Source organism: Chiloscyllium punctatum, chromosome 6, assembly GCF_047496795.1.
Source record: "Chiloscyllium punctatum isolate Juve2018m chromosome 6, sChiPun1.3, whole genome shotgun sequence".
NCBI classification, from domain to species: domain Eukaryota; kingdom Metazoa; phylum Chordata; class Chondrichthyes; order Orectolobiformes; family Hemiscylliidae; genus Chiloscyllium; species Chiloscyllium punctatum.
This window is the reverse complement of record NC_092744.1, coordinates 89,680,885-89,698,397: the sequence shown is the minus strand read 5'-3', so window position 1 is coordinate 89,698,397 and position 17,513 is coordinate 89,680,885. Positions and strand designations below refer to the sequence as shown.

At 51.1% G+C, this 17,513-nt stretch overlaps 1 protein-coding gene across 5 annotated transcripts in view; it reads right to left on the bottom strand.

Moving 5' to 3' along the window:
* Positions 1–17,231, bottom strand: part of ryk (receptor like tyrosine kinase) — a 283,193-nt gene extending 265,962 nt beyond the window's left edge. For all 5 annotated transcript variants that reach the window (XM_072573228.1, XM_072573230.1, XM_072573229.1 and 2 more), the window contains exon 1: positions 16,974–17,231. In XM_072573228.1, the coding sequence (XP_072429329.1) occupies positions 16,974–17,127 (154 nt within the window). In that variant the 5' untranslated portion in view covers positions 17,128–17,231. The remainder of the gene's footprint in view (positions 1–16,973) is intronic.
* Between the last annotated feature and the right edge of the window lie 282 nt (positions 17,232–17,513).

Genomic DNA, 17,513 nt, shown 5'->3' with positions numbered 1-17,513 from the left:
TGTAGAGATGCCAACAAGGGGCGAGGCCACATTAGATTTGGGACTGGGTAATGAACCCGGTCAGGTGTGAGATTTGGAGATCAGTGAGCACTTTGGTGATAGTGACCATAATTCAGTTATGTCTACTTTAGTGATGGAAAGGGATAGCTATATACCAGAGGGCAAGAGCTACAGCTTGGGGAAAGGCAACTACGAAATGATCAGACAAGATTTAGGATGCATAGAATGGAGAAGTAGTTGCAGGAAATGGGTACAATAGAAATGTGGAGTTTATTCAATGAACTGCTACTGGGTGTCCTTGATAATAATGTACCTGTGAGACAGGGAGGAGGTTTTTGAGTGCAGGAGCCATAGTTTACAAAGGAAGTTGAATCGCTTGTCAAGAGGAAGAAGAAAGCTTATTTTAGGATGAGATGTGATGGCTCAGTTAGGGTGATTGAGAGTTACAAGGTAGCCAGGAAAGACCTGAAGAGAGAGCTAAGATTAGACATGAGATGCTGTTGGCGGATAGGTTCAGGGAAAACCCTAAAGCTTTCTATAGACAATATAAGGGATAAAAAAATGACGAGAGTAAGGTTAGGGCCAATCAAGCATAGTAGTGGGAAGTTGTGCGTGGAGTCAGAGGAGACAGGGAAAGCACTAAATGAATATCTTTCGTCAGTTTTGTTATGAAGGTGTGGGTGTACTGTACCTTTAAGAGCAACATAACTATCTGCAGAACCAAGTGTTATGAAAATAAGTAACGGTCAACTCGATAAACTGGTTGGAAACGACAAAACAGATTCGAATTAGGCCAATCTGTTTAAATTATACCCCAAAAAATACCAAACTCCAAAACAGTTTAAATTTAGTATGTTGATAATCTTAAAAGCCAATGACACAATCCGATGCTTTGAGGGCATAATACCAAGGAAAAGTGAACAGTTGAGAGGAAAACTGCCAAGCAGTTTCAACATGTAAAAAGAGTACCCAAAAAATAGCTCTCTCAAAAGATACCTTTAATCGATCAGTAACCTGTGAAGCAGAATCCCCAAGAAGAAACGATCGGAATTCAGAGAAAATGAAAGCTGCCTGGTTTTGAGATAAGAAGTTTTGTTTTGTAAATCATAATCGCGAGTTTTATCGGACTAGTATTGTAGAAGGGGAAGGTAAAGTATAGTTTAAGAAATATAGTTGTTAATTTTTACTTTAAGTTTTAGTTCTTGGCCTATCAAGTTTTCACAGATTACCACACAGTATAAATCTTTTCTGTGTTGCTGGTTTTAAATTAAGCAAAAGAGTTTACCCTGTGCCGTAGCAGTATTCACACTGGAAAAATGACCATGTTGTCGAGGAGAATACTGTGATTAAGGTTGCTAGACTAGATTGGATTGAAGTCCGCAAGGAAGAGGTGCTAGAAACTCTGGAAAGTGTAAAAACAGATAAATCCCCTGGGCCGGTTTGGACTTATCCTAGGAATACAGGGAGGAGATTACAGAGCCTTTGGCTTTGATCTTCATGTCATCATTGTGTACAGGAATAGTACCAGGAGACAGGAGGATAGCAAATGTAGCTCCCTTGTTCAAGAAGGGGAGTAGAGGCAACCCTGGTAATTATAGACTAGCGAGCCTTACTTTGGTTGTGGGTAAAGTGTTGGAAAAGGTTATAAGAGATAGGATTTATAATCATCTCGATAGAAATGAGATGGCACAGTGGTTAGCACTGCTGCCTCACAGCGCCAGAGATCCGGGTTCAATTCCCGCCTCAGGCGACTAACTGTGTGGAGTTTGCACGTTCTCCCCGTGTCTGCGTGGGTTTCCTCCGGGTGCTCCGGTTTCCTCCCACAGTCCAAAGATGTGCAGGTCAGGTGAATTGGCCATGCTAAATTGCCCGTAGTGTTAGGTAAGGGGTAAAGGTAGGGGTATGGGTGGGTTGCGCTTCGGCGGGGCGGTGTGGACTTGTTGGGCCGAAGGGCCTGTTTCCACACTGTAAGTAATCTAATCTAAAAAAAGTTGATTAGGGATAGTCAACACGATTTCGTATACAGTAGGTTGTGCCTCACAACCCTTGAGTTCTTTGAGAAGGTGACCAAACAGGTGGATGAGCGTAAAGCCATTGATGTGGTATATATATAGACTTCAGTAAGGCATTTGATAAGGTTCCCCATGGTAGGTACTGCACAAAATATGGAGGCATGGGATTGAGATTGATTTAGATCAGAAACTGGCTAGCTGAAAGAAGACAGAAGGTGGTGGTTGATCGAAAACGTTCATCCTGGAATTCAGTTACTAGTGATGTACCACAAGGATTTGTTTTGGATCCACTGTTGTTTGTAATTTTTATAAACGACCTGGATAAGCGCATAGGAAGATGGTCAGTGCCAAAGGATGTTGTAGGTTACAGAGGGACAGAGACAAGCTGCAGAGCTGGCAAATGAAGTTTAATGCAGAAAAGTGTGAAGTGATTCACTAGAGAAGGAGCAACAGGAATGCAGAGTACTGGGAGAATAGTAAGATTCATGTTAGTGTAGATGAGCAGAGAGATCTTGGTGTCTATGTACATAGATCCCTCAAAGTTGCCACCTAGGTTGATAGGGCTATTAAGGCAGTACTAGGTTTTTATTAATAGAGGTTTCAAGTTTTGGAACCATGAGGTCATGTTGCAGCTGTACAAAACTTTGGTGCAGCCGCACTTGAATTATTGCATACCGTTCTGGTCACTGCATTACAGGAAGAATGTGGAAGCTTTGGAAAGGGTTCAAAAGAGGTTTACTAGGCATTTGCCTGGTATGGAGGGAAGGTCCTACAAGGAAAGGTTGATGGACTTGAGGCTGTTTTCGTTAGACAGAAGGTTGAGAGGTGACTTAATTGAGACACAAAATAATCAGAGGGTTGGAATGGGTGGACAGTAACAGCCTTTTTCCTCGGATGGTGATGACCGAGCATAGCTTCAAACTGAGGGGTGATAGACATAGGACAGATATCAGAGGTAGTAGCTTCTTTACTCAGAGAGTAGCAGGGCCGTGGAACGCACTGCCTGCAACAGTTGCAGACTCACCTACTTTACAGGCATTTAAATGGTCATTAGATAGGCATATGGATGAGAATGGAATAGTTTAGGTTAGATGGGTTTCATATTGTTGCCTGTGAAACCATCGAGGGCCGAAGGGCCTGTACTACGCTGTAACATTCTATTGTCTATGAAATCTGCAACCAGTTCTAAAAGATGATGAAAGACTTAATAGGATTCCAGGTTTGATCAATATATCATATTAGTTGATCACACTATGATCTTGTGCTATAAAGTCTGTGTCTTATGATCCTGCTGTACTAGCTACCTGACAAAGGAGCAGAGCTCCGAAAGCTTATATTTCCAAATAAACATTATGGACTATAACCTGGTATTGCATGAGATTTTTAACTTTGACTGATAGAAAACAGACACTGCTGATGAATGGTTGTGTTTCAGACTAAAAGAGGTTTGAAGTAAATATCCACAGTGGGTTGCTACTGGGACCGTTGCCTTCCTTTTGCATATTAATGATCTAGAGTCTAGATTCTAGACCTTTGTGGATAGGACATAATTTGAAAATCTGCAAATGTTTGTGAACTTGTAGAATTTGTGATCATCCAAATAAATATTATTATGGAAAAAATCAGACTCCCAAAATGAAACCTTACTTGAAAGATCATGTTTAATTTCCACACTTAATTATCATGATAGCTTAGTCACAAACATATTCACAAATATTCATGAACAGAATAAAGTTTACGTTGCAAATGAAAGACAATTTCAAATCTAACTATATATTATAGTTATAAAGATTTCAGCACATACATGAAACGAAGTTTGAAAAATCCTCAAAACTATCCATAACAGGACAGGATTTTGATCCAATGCTATATTTCCAAGTCGGCCTGGAGGAGAATTTGCAGGTATTGGTGCTCACATGCATCTACTGCCCTTCTCCTTCTCGATGAAAATGATGGGTTCAGAAAACATGGTCCCAGCATTTTGGTGAATTGCTGCAGTGCAACTTGCAGAAGTGACACACATACTGAGCATTGAAATTGAAGATTAGATTAGATTCCCTACAGTGTGGAAACAGGCCCTTCAGCCCAACTAGTCCACATCAACCCTCCGAAGAGTAACCCACCCAAACCCATCTCCCCACATTTAACCCTGACTAATGCACCTAACACTATGGGCAATTTAGCATGGCCAATTCACCTGGCCTGCACAGCTTTTGGATTGTGGGAGGAAATTGGAGCACCTGGAGGAAACCCACGCAGACGCAGGGAGAACATGCAAACTCCACACAGACAGTCGCCCGAGCCAGGAAGCAGTGCTAACCACTAAGCCACGAGCCACCCCAAAGGGAGTGAATGTGGTGTTAAACAAGCAGGATGCTTCGTTCCAGATGGTGTCACGCTTTTTCCACGTATGGAGTCAGCTATTACAAGGGGGCATAGCTTTAAATTAAGGGGGGGTAGATATAGGACTGATGTTAGGGGTAGGTTCTTCACTCAGTGAGTCGTAAGTTCATGGAATGCCCTGCCAGTAGCAGTAGTGGACTCTCCCTCTTTATGGGTATTTAAGCGGGCATTGGATAGGTATATGGAGGATAGTGGGTTAGTGTAGGTTAGGTGGGCTTTGATCGGCGCAACATCGAGGGCCGAAGGGCCTGTACTGCGCTGTAATGTTCTATGTTCTATGTTATATGATTAATTGATGCTCTCGGGTGGGTGATATCTTAGGACACATGAAACCTTAGAAGAATCCTGGAATGACGCCATAGAATCACAGAATCCCTACACAGTACGGAAGCAGGCCATTCCACCCACTGGGTCCTTACTGATCCTCCAAAGAAACACTGTCTTCCCGACATTATTTCTGTAAGCCTGCATTTCCCATGGTCACCCACACAGATATTGGGAGAACATGCAAACTCCACACAGTCACCCAAGGGTGGCATCGAACCAGAGTCCTGAAGCAGCAGTGCTAACCACTGTGCCACCATTTCGCCCTTATATATGCTTCCCTTTTCCTCTTAGCTGGTCTCACAATTTTACTTGTCATCCAGGTTTCCCTAATCTTGCCATGATGTCGTGTCATTCAAAAGGACACCAGGAAGATATCTCTGAGAAGGCTCAAATTGTGGGGCACCTCATAACAGGGGAGGGTGCGTGGCATGGGGCCAAAGTCAAGTTCCAGATGGACAGCGGTCAGTTCATCTGGAAGTCCACTACATGCCACTCACACCAGTTGTATAATCTCTTGATCGTTCTGCCCTATAAATTCTGATCCTGTGTGCTTCTCTTCACTTCACTTCACCTGATGAAGGAACAGCGCTCTGGAAATTTGTGATTTCAAATAAAACTGTTGGAGTATAATCTGGTATCATGTGACTTGTCCACCATGGTCCAACACCGGCACCTCCACATCACCACTCCCATAGTGGGGAGCACAGGAGCAAGGGTCCCACACTGTGATCAGATGTATGACAGGCAATTCTGAAAAGACCAGAGGTTGGACACACTGCATGAACAAGAACTGCATGTCATAGAGGCCATGCACCTGACAGAAAAAGATACATCAGAGTGCACTACCTTGGAGGAGGCTTGGCCTAAAGGTATCACTGCAGAGTCTGAAAGTGGAAAGACACGACCAGGGTGTGTTTGTACGTTGCTTTCCTAGTAGACGCCTGTTAGCCTTCTCTGTTTGAAGGAACAGCTACTTAGTTTCTCTTAGCTGAATCATTTCACGCAGCCAATATTCTGATGAATCTCTTCTGCACCCTCTCTAGTGTAATTTACATTACTTCCCTTTAATGTTGCGGCCAGAAGTGAACAAAGTATTCCTAACTAAGTATACACAGTTCCATCATATCCTTGCTCTGATAGTCAACACCTTAACTAAGAAAGGCAAGTATCCCATTTGCCTTAACTACCTTATCTACTTGCCCTACTGATTTCAAGCATCTATGAGTATGCACAGGGAGGTCCCTCTGATTCTCTGTACTCCCTACTATTGGTTCAGCCACCGTTGGAATTGTGCATGCAATTCTAGTCTCCTTCCTATCGGAAAGATGTTGTGAAACTTGAAAGGGTTCAGGAAAGATTTACAAAGATGTTGCCAGGGTTGGAGGATTTGAGCTATAGGGAGAGACTGAACAGGCTGGGGCTGTTTTCCCTGGAGCGTCGGAGACTGAGGGGTGACCTTATAGAGGTTTACAAAATTATGAGGGGCGTGGATAGGCAAAGTCTTTTCCCTGGGAACTAGAGGGCATAGGTTTAGGATGAGAGGGGAAAGAAACAAAAGAGACCCAAGAGGCAACTTTTTCACACAGAGGGTGATAGAAGGCATGGAATGAGCTGCCAGAGGAAGTGGTGGAGGCTGGTACAATTGCTACATTAAAGAGGCATTTGGATGGGTATATGAATAGGAAGGGTTTGGAGGGATATGGGCTGAGTACTGGCAGGTGGGGCTAGATTGGATTGGGATATCTGGTCGGCATGGACAGGTTGGACCAAAGTGTTTCCATGCTGTACATCTCTATGATTCTGTGTATTCCCTTACCTAGTTATTTCTTCCAAATATATGACCACACACCTTTCAGAATTAACCCATCTGACCAGCTCAGCTATATTCTAATATATTCACATCCTTTTGAAATGTGCTTATTAAACTTGACAAAACTGCAATTTTTGAGAAGATTTGTAGTTCAGGTTGTAAGTTTGCTCACTGAACTGGTCAGTTTGTTCTCAGACATTGTTACCATGCTAAGTAACACCATCAGTGAGCCTCCGTTGAAGTGTTGGTGTTCTGTCCCACTTGCTATTTGTCTGCCTCGGTCTGTTATGGTGGGGATATCATTTCTGGTTCTTTTTCTCAAAGGTTGGTAAATGTGGTCAAAAGTCAATGTGTCTGTTGATGGAATTCAAGTTTGAATGCCAGGCCTCAAGGAATTCCCACGCACGTCTTTGTTTAGCCTGTCCTCGGATGGATGTGTTGTCCCAGTCGAAGTGATGTCTTTCTTCGTCTGTGTGTAAGGGTACTAGTGACAGTCGCTCATGTCTTTTGGTGGCTAGTTGGTGGTCATGTATCTTGGTGGCTAGTTTCCTACCAGTCTGTCTGATGTAGTGTTTGTTGCAGTCAGTGCAGGACATTTGTTTTGCTGGATTTTGGTACAGAGTCCTTTTAGGTTCATCAGTAGCTGTTTCAGTGTGTTGTAGTTTTGTGATCTACCATGATGCCAAGGGGTCAGTGTAGTCTGGTCGTCATTTCAGTGACGTCTTTGATGTATTGAAATGTGGCGAGACTCTCTGGGAGTGTAGTGCCTTTTTTGGGTTTGTTGTTTAAGAAGCAGCTGACTGTGCTTATTGGGTACCCATTGCTCTTGAATACATTGTACAGGTATTCTTCTTCTGCTGCTGCTCATAGTTCCTGGATGCTGAATTGTGTTGTGGCCCGTTTAAATAATGCCCTGATGTAGCTCCATTTGTGGGTGTTGGGATGATTGCTCCTGTAGTTGAGTATCTGGTCTGTGTACATTGCTTTCCTAGTAGATGCTGGTCTGCAGTTCTCCATTGACTGTTCGTTCCACTTCGACAGCTCGGAAGGGGAGCCTGTTGTTGTTCTCTTCCTCTGTGAAATTAATGCCAGTAAGGATGTTGTTAATAACATTGTAGGTCTCCTCTAATTTGCCCCGTTTTGTGATGACAAAAGGTGTCATCCACATAACGGACCAAAAGCTTGGATTGGATCATAGGAATGGTGCCTATTCGATTCTCTGCATAACTGCTTCTGCTAAGAATCCCAAAACTGGTTATCCCATGAATGTCCCGTTGACTTGTTTATACGTCTTGTCGCTGAAGGTAAGTGCGTAGTGAGGCACAGATCTACTAGCTTGAAGATGCTGTCTTTGCTGATGGAGTTGGTTGTAGTCTGGTGTTTGTGTCCTCGGTTCATCGAGTTCAGTGTTTCTTTGGCCAGGCTGATGTTAATTGATGCGATTAGGGCCGCCAAAGGAGACCATAACTTCATCCTCTTCTATCTTGGTGTCTTTGATGTTCAGGAATTCCTTGGTGGAGTGGATGGAGTGGCATGAATTTTTTACTAGGTATTTCAGTTTATGGTGCAGTTCCTTTGCTCGTCTCTATGACAATCTGCCGGGAAGTGAGAGTACGGATCTGAGGGGGAGCCCCCGGTTTGTGTACCTTAGGTAATCGTAGAAACAGGGTGTGTTGGATCCATTACGTTTCATTCTTTGGACATTTGTCTTGTTAATTTTGCCTGTTTTGTCGAGTTTCCTCAGTTCTGCTGTGATACAGTTTTCTAGCTGTGGAGTCAGGTCATTGCCACCTTCTGGTAGATGTCAGTACCTACGAGTAGTGAATTCACCTTTTCAGTGTATTTAGGATGACAGTCAAGCGCCCTTTCCTTTGTCTGCCAGTAGGATTACAATACAGAACTGCAGCCCAATGTCTACAAGCAACATACACAGACCAGATAATTAATTATAGGAGCAATCATCTCAACACCCACAAACAGAGCTTCATCAGGCCAGTTAAATGGGCCACAACACCCAACAACTTTGAGCAGAAGAAAAATACCTATACAAAGTATTCAAGAACAACAGGTACCCGATAAGCATAGTCCACCAATTCTTAAACAACAAACCCAACAAAAAAAAAAGACAACACGCCCAGAGACTCTAGCCAAACATTAGCACACTAAAGACATCTTGACAAGCAGACTAATCCTACCCTTTGGTTTCATGGTAGCCCACAAGACTACCAACATGGTCGATAACTTAAATGAGAAGATTCTAAGATACACATGTATTTGGAAAGACAGGATTAGGAGCAGTCAATATGGCGCTGTGCATGGGAGATGATGCCTCACAAATTTGTTAGAGTTCTTTGATGAAGTGACCAGTAAGGCTGATGCGGGCAAGGCAGTAAACACACATTACATGGATTTCAGAAAGGCCTTTGACAAGATTCCACATAGTAGATTGCTCTGTAAGGTTAGATCACATGGAATCTGGCAAATTGGCCTCGGATGCTGCCTGAACTGCTGTGCTTTTCCAGCAGCACTCTAATCCAGAATCTGGTTTCCAGCATCTGCAGTCATTGTTTTTAGTTGATTTTAACCCTATTGCAAATCCTCTTGCAAGGATGCCTGCCTTGAAGAAGTTTTCCTCCTCTCTCTACAAGAACCTCAGGGAGCCCCTCTCCCACTGCAACTTCCAAGTCATAACCTCTGCCCTGCAGCTCTTCAACCATGTCCTGAAACAGACTATCACCTTCATTCCCACCCCCACTCACCTATTGTTCTCTATGCTACTTTCTCCCCACCCCCACCCTCCTCTCACTTATCTCTCCACCCTTCAGGCAGTCTGCCTGTATTCCTGATGAAGGGCTTTTGCCCAAAACGTCGATTTTCCTGCTCCTCGGATGCTGCCTGAGCGGCTGTGCTTTTCCAGCACCACACTAATCCAGAAATTGGAGACACAGTTGGCTTGGTGGTAGGAAGCAGAGGGTAATAGTGGAAGAATGCTTGTCAGACTGGAGACCTATGACTAGTGGAGTTTTTCAGGGGTCGGTCTGGGTCCATTGTTATTTGTTATCTATATCAATGATTTGGATGAGAATATACAAGGCTTGATTAGTAAGTTTGCAGATGACACTAAAAGTTAAAAATCACACAACACCAGGTTATAATCGAACAGGTTTATTTGGAAGTACTAGCTTTCAGGGCATTGCTCTTTAATCAGGTAACTCATAAGGGCAGGATCATAAGACACAGAATTTACAGCAAAAGATCATAGTGTCATGCAATTAAAACAATATATTGAACAAACCTAGATGGCTGTTAAGTCTTTCATCTTTTAGAATGGGTTGCAGGTTTCGGTTCATTAATATGTAAATCCCAGAACTTCTTTTAAGTCACATTCTCGAAATAATTTAAAAACACCTTAGCTCAGGTCATTTCCTGAATTTAGAAACACCTAAGCTCAGATATGCATTAAAAGCAAGGTTCCAATCTGTCTGTATCCCAAACCTGGCTATCAGCCTCTGCTTGGCCAGTCTGCATATCCCGAAGATCTGAGGCCGCAAGTCCCTAACTGCTGAAGTGTTCCCCGATTGGGAGGGACATCCATGTCTGGTGATTGCTGCACGGTGTCCATTCTTCCATTGTCATAGCATCTGTTTGGATTCGCCAATGTATCAGGGCCTCAGGGCATCCTTGCCTGAAGCGTATGAGAAAGACAATGTTGGCTAGATCACGAGTGCCTGCCATGTACGTGTTGGGTGCACCCCCATGTGTAATGGGTGGTATCCATGTCGACACTATGACACGTTTTGCAGTGGTTGCCATGATAGGGTTGTATGGTGTTATGGTCGATGTTGTCCTGAAGGCTGGGCAGTTTGCAGCAAACACTGGTCTGATTAAGATCTGGTGGTTGTTTAAAGGCGAGAAGTGGGGAAGCTGTTGGCGAGGTGCTAATTCTCATCAATAATATGTTGCAGGCCATGAAGAACATGGCGTAATTGCTCCACTCCCAGAAGCACTGGACCATGAAGGGTACCCAATCGGCTGCATCCCACATCCTACTCCTACGAAGGTCATTATGGTTTCTCACTGTGGCAAGTTCGATTTGTCGATCGATTGATCATCGTACCCTGTTCTTATGAAGGCGTCCTTCAGCACCTTCAATCAGGAAGATTATCAGAAATTGCAGCAGGACCTTGATCAGCTGGGGAAGTGTGCCGAGAAATGGCAAAGTTTAATGCATGTGCTAATATGTTTAAATGGAGTGTGAGGTCTTGCATTTTGGAAAGTCAAATCAATGTAGGAGTTTCATGGTGAATGTTAGAGCTTTAAGGAGTGTATTGGAACAGAGGGATCTTGAAGTTCACGTTCATAGTTCTCTGGTACACAGGGCAACGAAGGCAGCTTTTGGCACACTGGCAGTGAGTACAGAAGTTATGTTGCTGTTGAACAGGACATTGTTGAGGTTGCACCTGGAGTATTGTGTTCAGTTTTATTCACCTTGATAAAGGAAGGATGTCATTAAACTGGAAAGAACGCAGAAGAAATTTACAAGGATGTGGCCAGGACTCAAGAATCTGAGTTACAGGGAGAGGTTGGACAAGCGAGGACTTTTTTTCTTTAGAGCGTAAGAGACTGAAGGGGAATCTTATAGAAGTGTATAAGATCATGAGAAGCATGGAAAGGGTGGACAAACTCAGTCTTTTTCCCCAGGGTTGGGGAATTGAGGACTAGAGGGTACCAGTTTAAGGTTAGAGGAGAAAGAATAAATGGGAACCTGGCAACTTTTCTTTAAACAGAGGGTGGTATGCATATAGAATGAACTGCCAGGAAATGGTTGAGGCAGGGATATAACAACACGTAAAAGGTACTTGGACAAATACGTGGATAGGAAAGGTTTATAAGAATATCGTTATGAAGTCGAAAAAGTGTATGTTCACTTTAAAATAGAAAAGTGTTTTCTGAATTTTAAAGTAAATCTAAAGTACAGCCTCAGCTGCCAGAACAGGTGGGCTGTTCCAAAATTGATATATGTAACAATTGGCTGTTAAATAGATAACTCAGTTTTGGTTGCTGTTTTGACAACAATTCAAATTTAACCAATTAATTTAAATTATGCCCAGAATACTTAAACCCAATTGAGCAAGAATTTATTATATTTTCGGTATCAGACCAATGAGAGGGAATGTTAACGGGTATAAAACCAGGACAGAATTGGTATAAATTGGTCAGAGCAATTGCCACTAAACAGCAGACCAACTGCCACAGAGCAAAGACCTATCCAAAGAAACAAATATTTTGCTCTCAAATTTTCCTTTTCCTATAAAAATACTCACAGTGAAAAGACAGAAGACAACTCAGGGAGAAGACAGCAGAATCAGAAGACCAGAAGGATGGGAGCATAAGAGACTGTGTGGACTTGAGATTAAGATAATATAAATGTTTAATATGTGTATTACTGGAACAGCATATTAATAGAATTGTACTCAGTTAAGAGATGGTGGTTAATAGGGGAAAGAATGTTCAGTTTGTTAACAGTTTTGTTTAGCATTTACTTTCAGAGTTAGGAAAATAAATTTTTCTTTTTCTTTAAATAGCGAAAATTAGGAGTTCTTTATCACTTATACTTTCAGCAGATTGAGGAGAGGCAAATTTTTCTGGGCGTCGGTTTTCATTAGCAGAGAGGTTCGACCTCCTCGTCATAACATTATGGGTCAAATGCATGGAAATAGGGTTAGCATGAATGGACATTTTGGTCGGCATGGACCAGGTTGGGCCAAAGAGCCTGTCTCTATGCTGTAGGACTCGATGACTCTATCCTGGAGAAGGACAACAGATAGATGGGAGCACTATCACCTGTAGGTTTCCCTCCGTGCCACTCACCATCAGAACTTGGAAATAGACAGCTGCTCCCTCAGGTCAAATTAAACTCCCTCTCTGAAGGTACTGTTGACCTATGTAGACCAACTGGACTGTAGTAATTTAACATGGCAGAGCACCTCCACCTTCTTAAGGGGAATTACAGATGTATTAAGTGCTGGCCCAGCCAGTGATGTCCATACCTCAAAAGTGAATAACAAAAAGCTCACAGTACTTTACTTTCACTTTGTATACATCACTAATCACTCAATAAAACTGAGAACAGCATGTTCTCACCTCATCGTGTTGCTACAAATACATTCAAATTTCAAGCCCTGCCTGTGGGACAATGACCAAACAACTTGGAAGCATGAACATTTCATTAGACAGATGGCCTTGTTGGCTTTATAAATGTAATTGGCAATGGTAAGTTTAGAAGTAGCCATTGTTTGCAAACCTGTCAATTTACAGTGTTTCAAAATTTCCCAGAGAGTTGCAAGACATTTTTTCAAAGACTCAAATTATGCAAAGAACAATGCACGTTTAGTATTAGCCATTTAGTTACAACTAGACTACTTTGATTCAAATTTCAAGCTGGTAGGTAAGCCCCAAAGGCCTGAGCCCCTCTTGCTTCCACACCCCAACTCAGCCCCCTCCCGCCCATCTCCGTCTCCAGCCGAGCCCCTCGCCCGCCCTGCTTCTCACTCACACCCCACTCGCCCGACCCCCACCCCCACCTCAGCCCCCTCTCGCCCGACCCCCACCCCCACCTCAGATCCCTCCTGCCCGACCCCACCTCAGCCCCCGCCCGCCCGAGCCCCCACTCCCCTCCCCACCTCAGCCTCCTCCCGCCCGACCCCCCCTCCTTCCCCACCTCAGCCCCCTCCCGCCCGACCCCCCCTTCCCCACCTCAGCCCCCTCCCGCCCGACCCCCCCTCCTTCCCCACCTCAGCCCCCTCCCGCCCGACCCCCCCTCCTTCCCCACCTCAGCCCCCTCCCGCCCGACTCCCCCCTCCTTCCCCACCTCAGCCCCCTCCCGCCCGACTCCCCCCTCCTTCCCCACCTCAGCCCCCTCCCGCCCGACCCCCCCCCTCCTTCCCCACCTCAGCCCCCTCCCGCCCAACCCCCCCCTCCTTCCCCACCACAGCCCCCTCCCGCCCGACCCCCCCCTTCCACACCTCAGCCCCCTCCCGCCCGACCCCCCCTCCTTCCCCACCTCAGCCCCCTCCCGCCCGACCCCCCCCCCTCCCTCCCCAGCTAGGCCCCGACCTCAGCCACCTGCCGCCCGACACCCCCTCCTCCCCACCTCAGCCCCCTACCGCCTGAGCCCCCACTCCCCTGCTCAGCCCCCTCTCTCCCGGCCCCTCTGGCCTGCTCAGCCGCTCCACCCCACCCCGCCCCCCCCCCCCCCACTCCACTGCTCAGCCCCCTCTCTCCCGGCCCCTCTGGCCTGCTCAGCCGCTCCACCCCCCCCCGCAACACCGGCTCGCCCCCCCCCCCCGCCACCGGCCCGGCCCCCCTCTCGCCTGCCCCCCCCCCGGCTCGGCCCCCCTCTCGCCCGCCCTCCCCCCTCCAGCTGAGGCCCCCCTCTCGCCCGCCCTCCCCCCTCCAGCTGAGGCCCCCCTCTCGCCCGCCCTCCCCCCTCCAGCTGAGGCTCCCCTCTCGCCCGTCCTCCCCCCTCCAGCTGAGGCCTCCCTCTCGCCCGCCCTCCCCCCTCCAGCTGAGGCCCCCCTCTCGCCCGCCCTCCCCCCTCCAGCTGAGGCCCCCCTCTCGCCCGCCCTCCCCCCTCCAGCTGAGGCCCCCCTCTCGCCCGCCCTCCCCCCTCCAGCTGAGGCCCCCCTCTCGCCCGCCCTCCCCCCTCCAGCTGAGGCCCCCCTCTCGCCCGCCCTCCCCCCTCCAGCTGAGGCCCCCCTCTCGCCCGCCCTCCCCCCTCCAGCTGAGGCCCCCCTCTCGCCCGCCCTCCCCCCTCCAGCTGAGGCCCACCTCTCGCCCGCCCTCCCCCCTCCAGCTGAGGCCCCCCTCTCGCCCGCCCTGCCCCCTCCAGCTCGACCCACCCTCCCTCCCCACCTCAGCCCCCTCCCACCCGACCCCCCCTCCTTCCTCACCTCAGCCCCCTCCCGCCTGAGCCCCAACTCCCCTGCTCAGCCGCCCCCACCACCCCCCCCAGCTCAGCTCCCCCTCTCTCGCAGCCCCTCTGGCCTGCTTAGCCGCCACCCCCCACCAGCTCGGCCCCCCTCTCTCCCGCCTGCCCCCCTCTCTCCCGGCCCCTCTGGCCTGCTCAGCCGCCCCGCAGCACCCCCCCACCCCCCAGCTGGGCCCCCCTCTCGCCCGCCCTCCCCCCTCCAGCTGGGCCCCCCTCTCGCCCGCCCTCCCTCCCCCAGCTGGGCCCCCCTCTCGCCCGCCCTCCCCCCTCCAGCTGGGCCCCCCTCTCGCCCGCCCTCCCCCCTCCAGCTGGGCCCCCCTCTCGCCCGCCCTCCCCCCTCCAGCTGGGCCCCCCTCTCGCGCGCCCTCCCCCCTCCAGCTGGGTCCCCCTCTCGCGCGCCCTCCCCTCTCCAGCTCGCCCCCCCCTCTCGCCCGTCCTTCCCCTTCCAGCTCATCCCCCCCCTCTCGCCCGTCCTCCCCCCTCCAGCTGAGCCCCCCCCCTCTCGCCCGTCCTCCCCCCTCCAGCTCATCCCCCCCCCTCGCCCGTCCTCCGCCCTCCAGCTGAGCCCCCCCCTCTCGCCCGTCCTCCCCCCTCCAGCTGAGCCCCCCCCTCCAGCTGAGCCCCCCCCTCTCGCCCGTCCTCCCCCCTCCAGCTGAGCCCCCCCCTCTCGCCCGTCCTCCCCCCTCCAGCTGAGCCCCCCCCCCTCGCCCGTCCTCCCCCCTCCAGCTGAGCCCCCCCCTCTCGCCCGTCCTCCCCCCTCCAGCTGAGCCCCCCCCTCGCCCGTCCTCCCCCCTCCAGCTGACCCCCCCCCCCTCACCCGTCCTCCCCCCTCCAGCTGACCCCCCCCCCCTCACCCGTCCTCCCCCCTCCAGCTGAGCCCCCCCTTTCGCCCATCCTCCCCCCTCCAGCTCATCCCCCCCCTCTCGCCCGTCCTCCCCCCTCCAGCTCATCCCCCCCCTCTCGCTCGTCCTCCCCCCTCCAGCTGAGCCCACCCCTCTCGCCCGTCCTCCCCTCTCCAGCTCGTCCTCCCCCCTCCAGCTCATCCCCCCCCCTCCAGCTCATCCCCCCCCCTCGCCCATCCTCCCCCCTCCAGCTCATCCCCCCCCTCGCCCGTCCTCCCCCCTCCAGCTCACCCCCCCCCTCGCCCGTCCTCCCCCCTCCAGCTGAGCCCACCCCTCTCGCCCGTCCTCCCCCCTCCAGCTCACCCCCCCCCCTCGCCCGTCCTCCCCCCTCCAGCTGAGCCCACCCCTCTCGCCCGTCCTCCCCCCTCCAGCTCATCCCCCCCCGCCCGTCCTCCCCCCCCCAGCTCATCCCCCCCCGCCCGTCCTCCCCCCCCGCCCGTCCTCCCCCCTCCAGCTGAGCCCCCCCCTCTCGCCCGTCCTCCCCCCTCCAGCTCATCCCCCCTCGCTCGTCCCCCCCCTCTCCAGCTCATCCCCCCCCCCCTCGCTCGTCCCCCCCCCTCCAGCTCATCCCCCCCCCCTCCAGCTCATCCCCCCCCCCTCGCTCGTCCCCCCCCCTCTCCAGCTCATCCCCCCCCCCTCGCTCGTCCCCCCCCCTCTCCAGCTCATCCCCCCCCCCCTCGCTCGTCCCCCCCCTCTCCAGCTCATCCCCCCCCCCCTCGCTCGTCCCCCCCTCTCCAGCTCATCCCCCCCCTCGCTCGTCCCCCCCCTCTCGCTCGTCCCCCCCCTCTCCAGCTCATCCCCCCCCTCGCTCGTCCCCCCCCTCTCGCTCGTCCCCCCCCTCTCCAGCTCATCCCCCCCCCCTCGCTCGTCCCCCCCCTCTCGCTCGTCCCCCCCCTCTCCAGCTCATCCCCCCCCCTCTCCAGCTCATCCCCCCCCTCGCTCGTCCCCCCCTCTCCAGCTCATCCCCCCCCCCTCGCTCGTCCCCCCCCTCTCCAGCTCATCCCCCCCCCCTCGCTCGTCCCCCCCTCTCCAGCTCATCCCCCCCCTCGCTCGTCCCCCCCCTCTCGCTCGTCCCCCCCCTCTCCAGCTCATCCCCCCCCCCTCGCTCGTCCCCCCCCTCTCGCTCGTCCCCCCCCTCTCCAGCTCATCCCCCCCCCTCTCCAGCTCATCCCCCCCCCTCTCCAGCTCGTCCCCCCCCTCGCTCGTCCCCCCCTCTCCAGCTCATCACCCCCCCCCTCGCTCGTCCCCCCCCTCTCCAGCTCATCCCCCCCCCTCCAGCTCATCCCCCCCCTCTCGCCCGTCCTCCCCCCTCCAGCTCATCCCCCCCCCTCGCCCGTCCTCCCCCCCTCCAGCTCATCCCCCCCCCTCGCCCGTCCTCCCCCCTCCAGCTCATCCTCCTCTCGCCCTGCCCCCATCGTCCCACCTCCCACAGGCCCCTCCTTCCAAGTGTCCCCCACCACCGTCTTAGGTCTCATATCCCAGCACCCCCCCCATTTTCCCAGCATTCCCCCCGTGGGGGGCGCACTCACCGATCAACCGCCGTGTCTCCTCCACGCTCAGGTAGACGTTAACCCCAGGGCCGCCCCGACACACGCTGTCCGAGCAGCAACCCCACAGCACCACCAAGGCCCGCCAGAAGCGCAGCGATGTCCCCCAGCCGGCAGCAGCGGCGGGGCCCGCCATTCCTGAGTGGCGCTTTCCTGATTCCGTGTCCGCTACGGGCTCTAACCCGCACCAGGGATCCTCCGGCTGCCTCTCCGTTTCTTCATGGCCGCGTCCAGCACAGCCCGCATGCGCCAGGGCCGGACCCGTTCAGAGCGCATGCGCCGGCCCCTTGGGCCGCTCACAGCGCATGCGCCAATGCCGGACCCGTTCAGGGTGCATGCGCATTCCCGGGCGGGTGGCCTGTTGGTTCAGCCTTTGGTAACTCGGATGGTCTCCATGCCTGGTGGGGAAAGGCATTGGCTCCGAGAAATATGGTATCCTTGAAGATAAGAAACACCAAGATACAGAAGCAATGTCTGGAAATTCCATATGTATTCCAAACAACAGCGGTAGGGGAAGACACT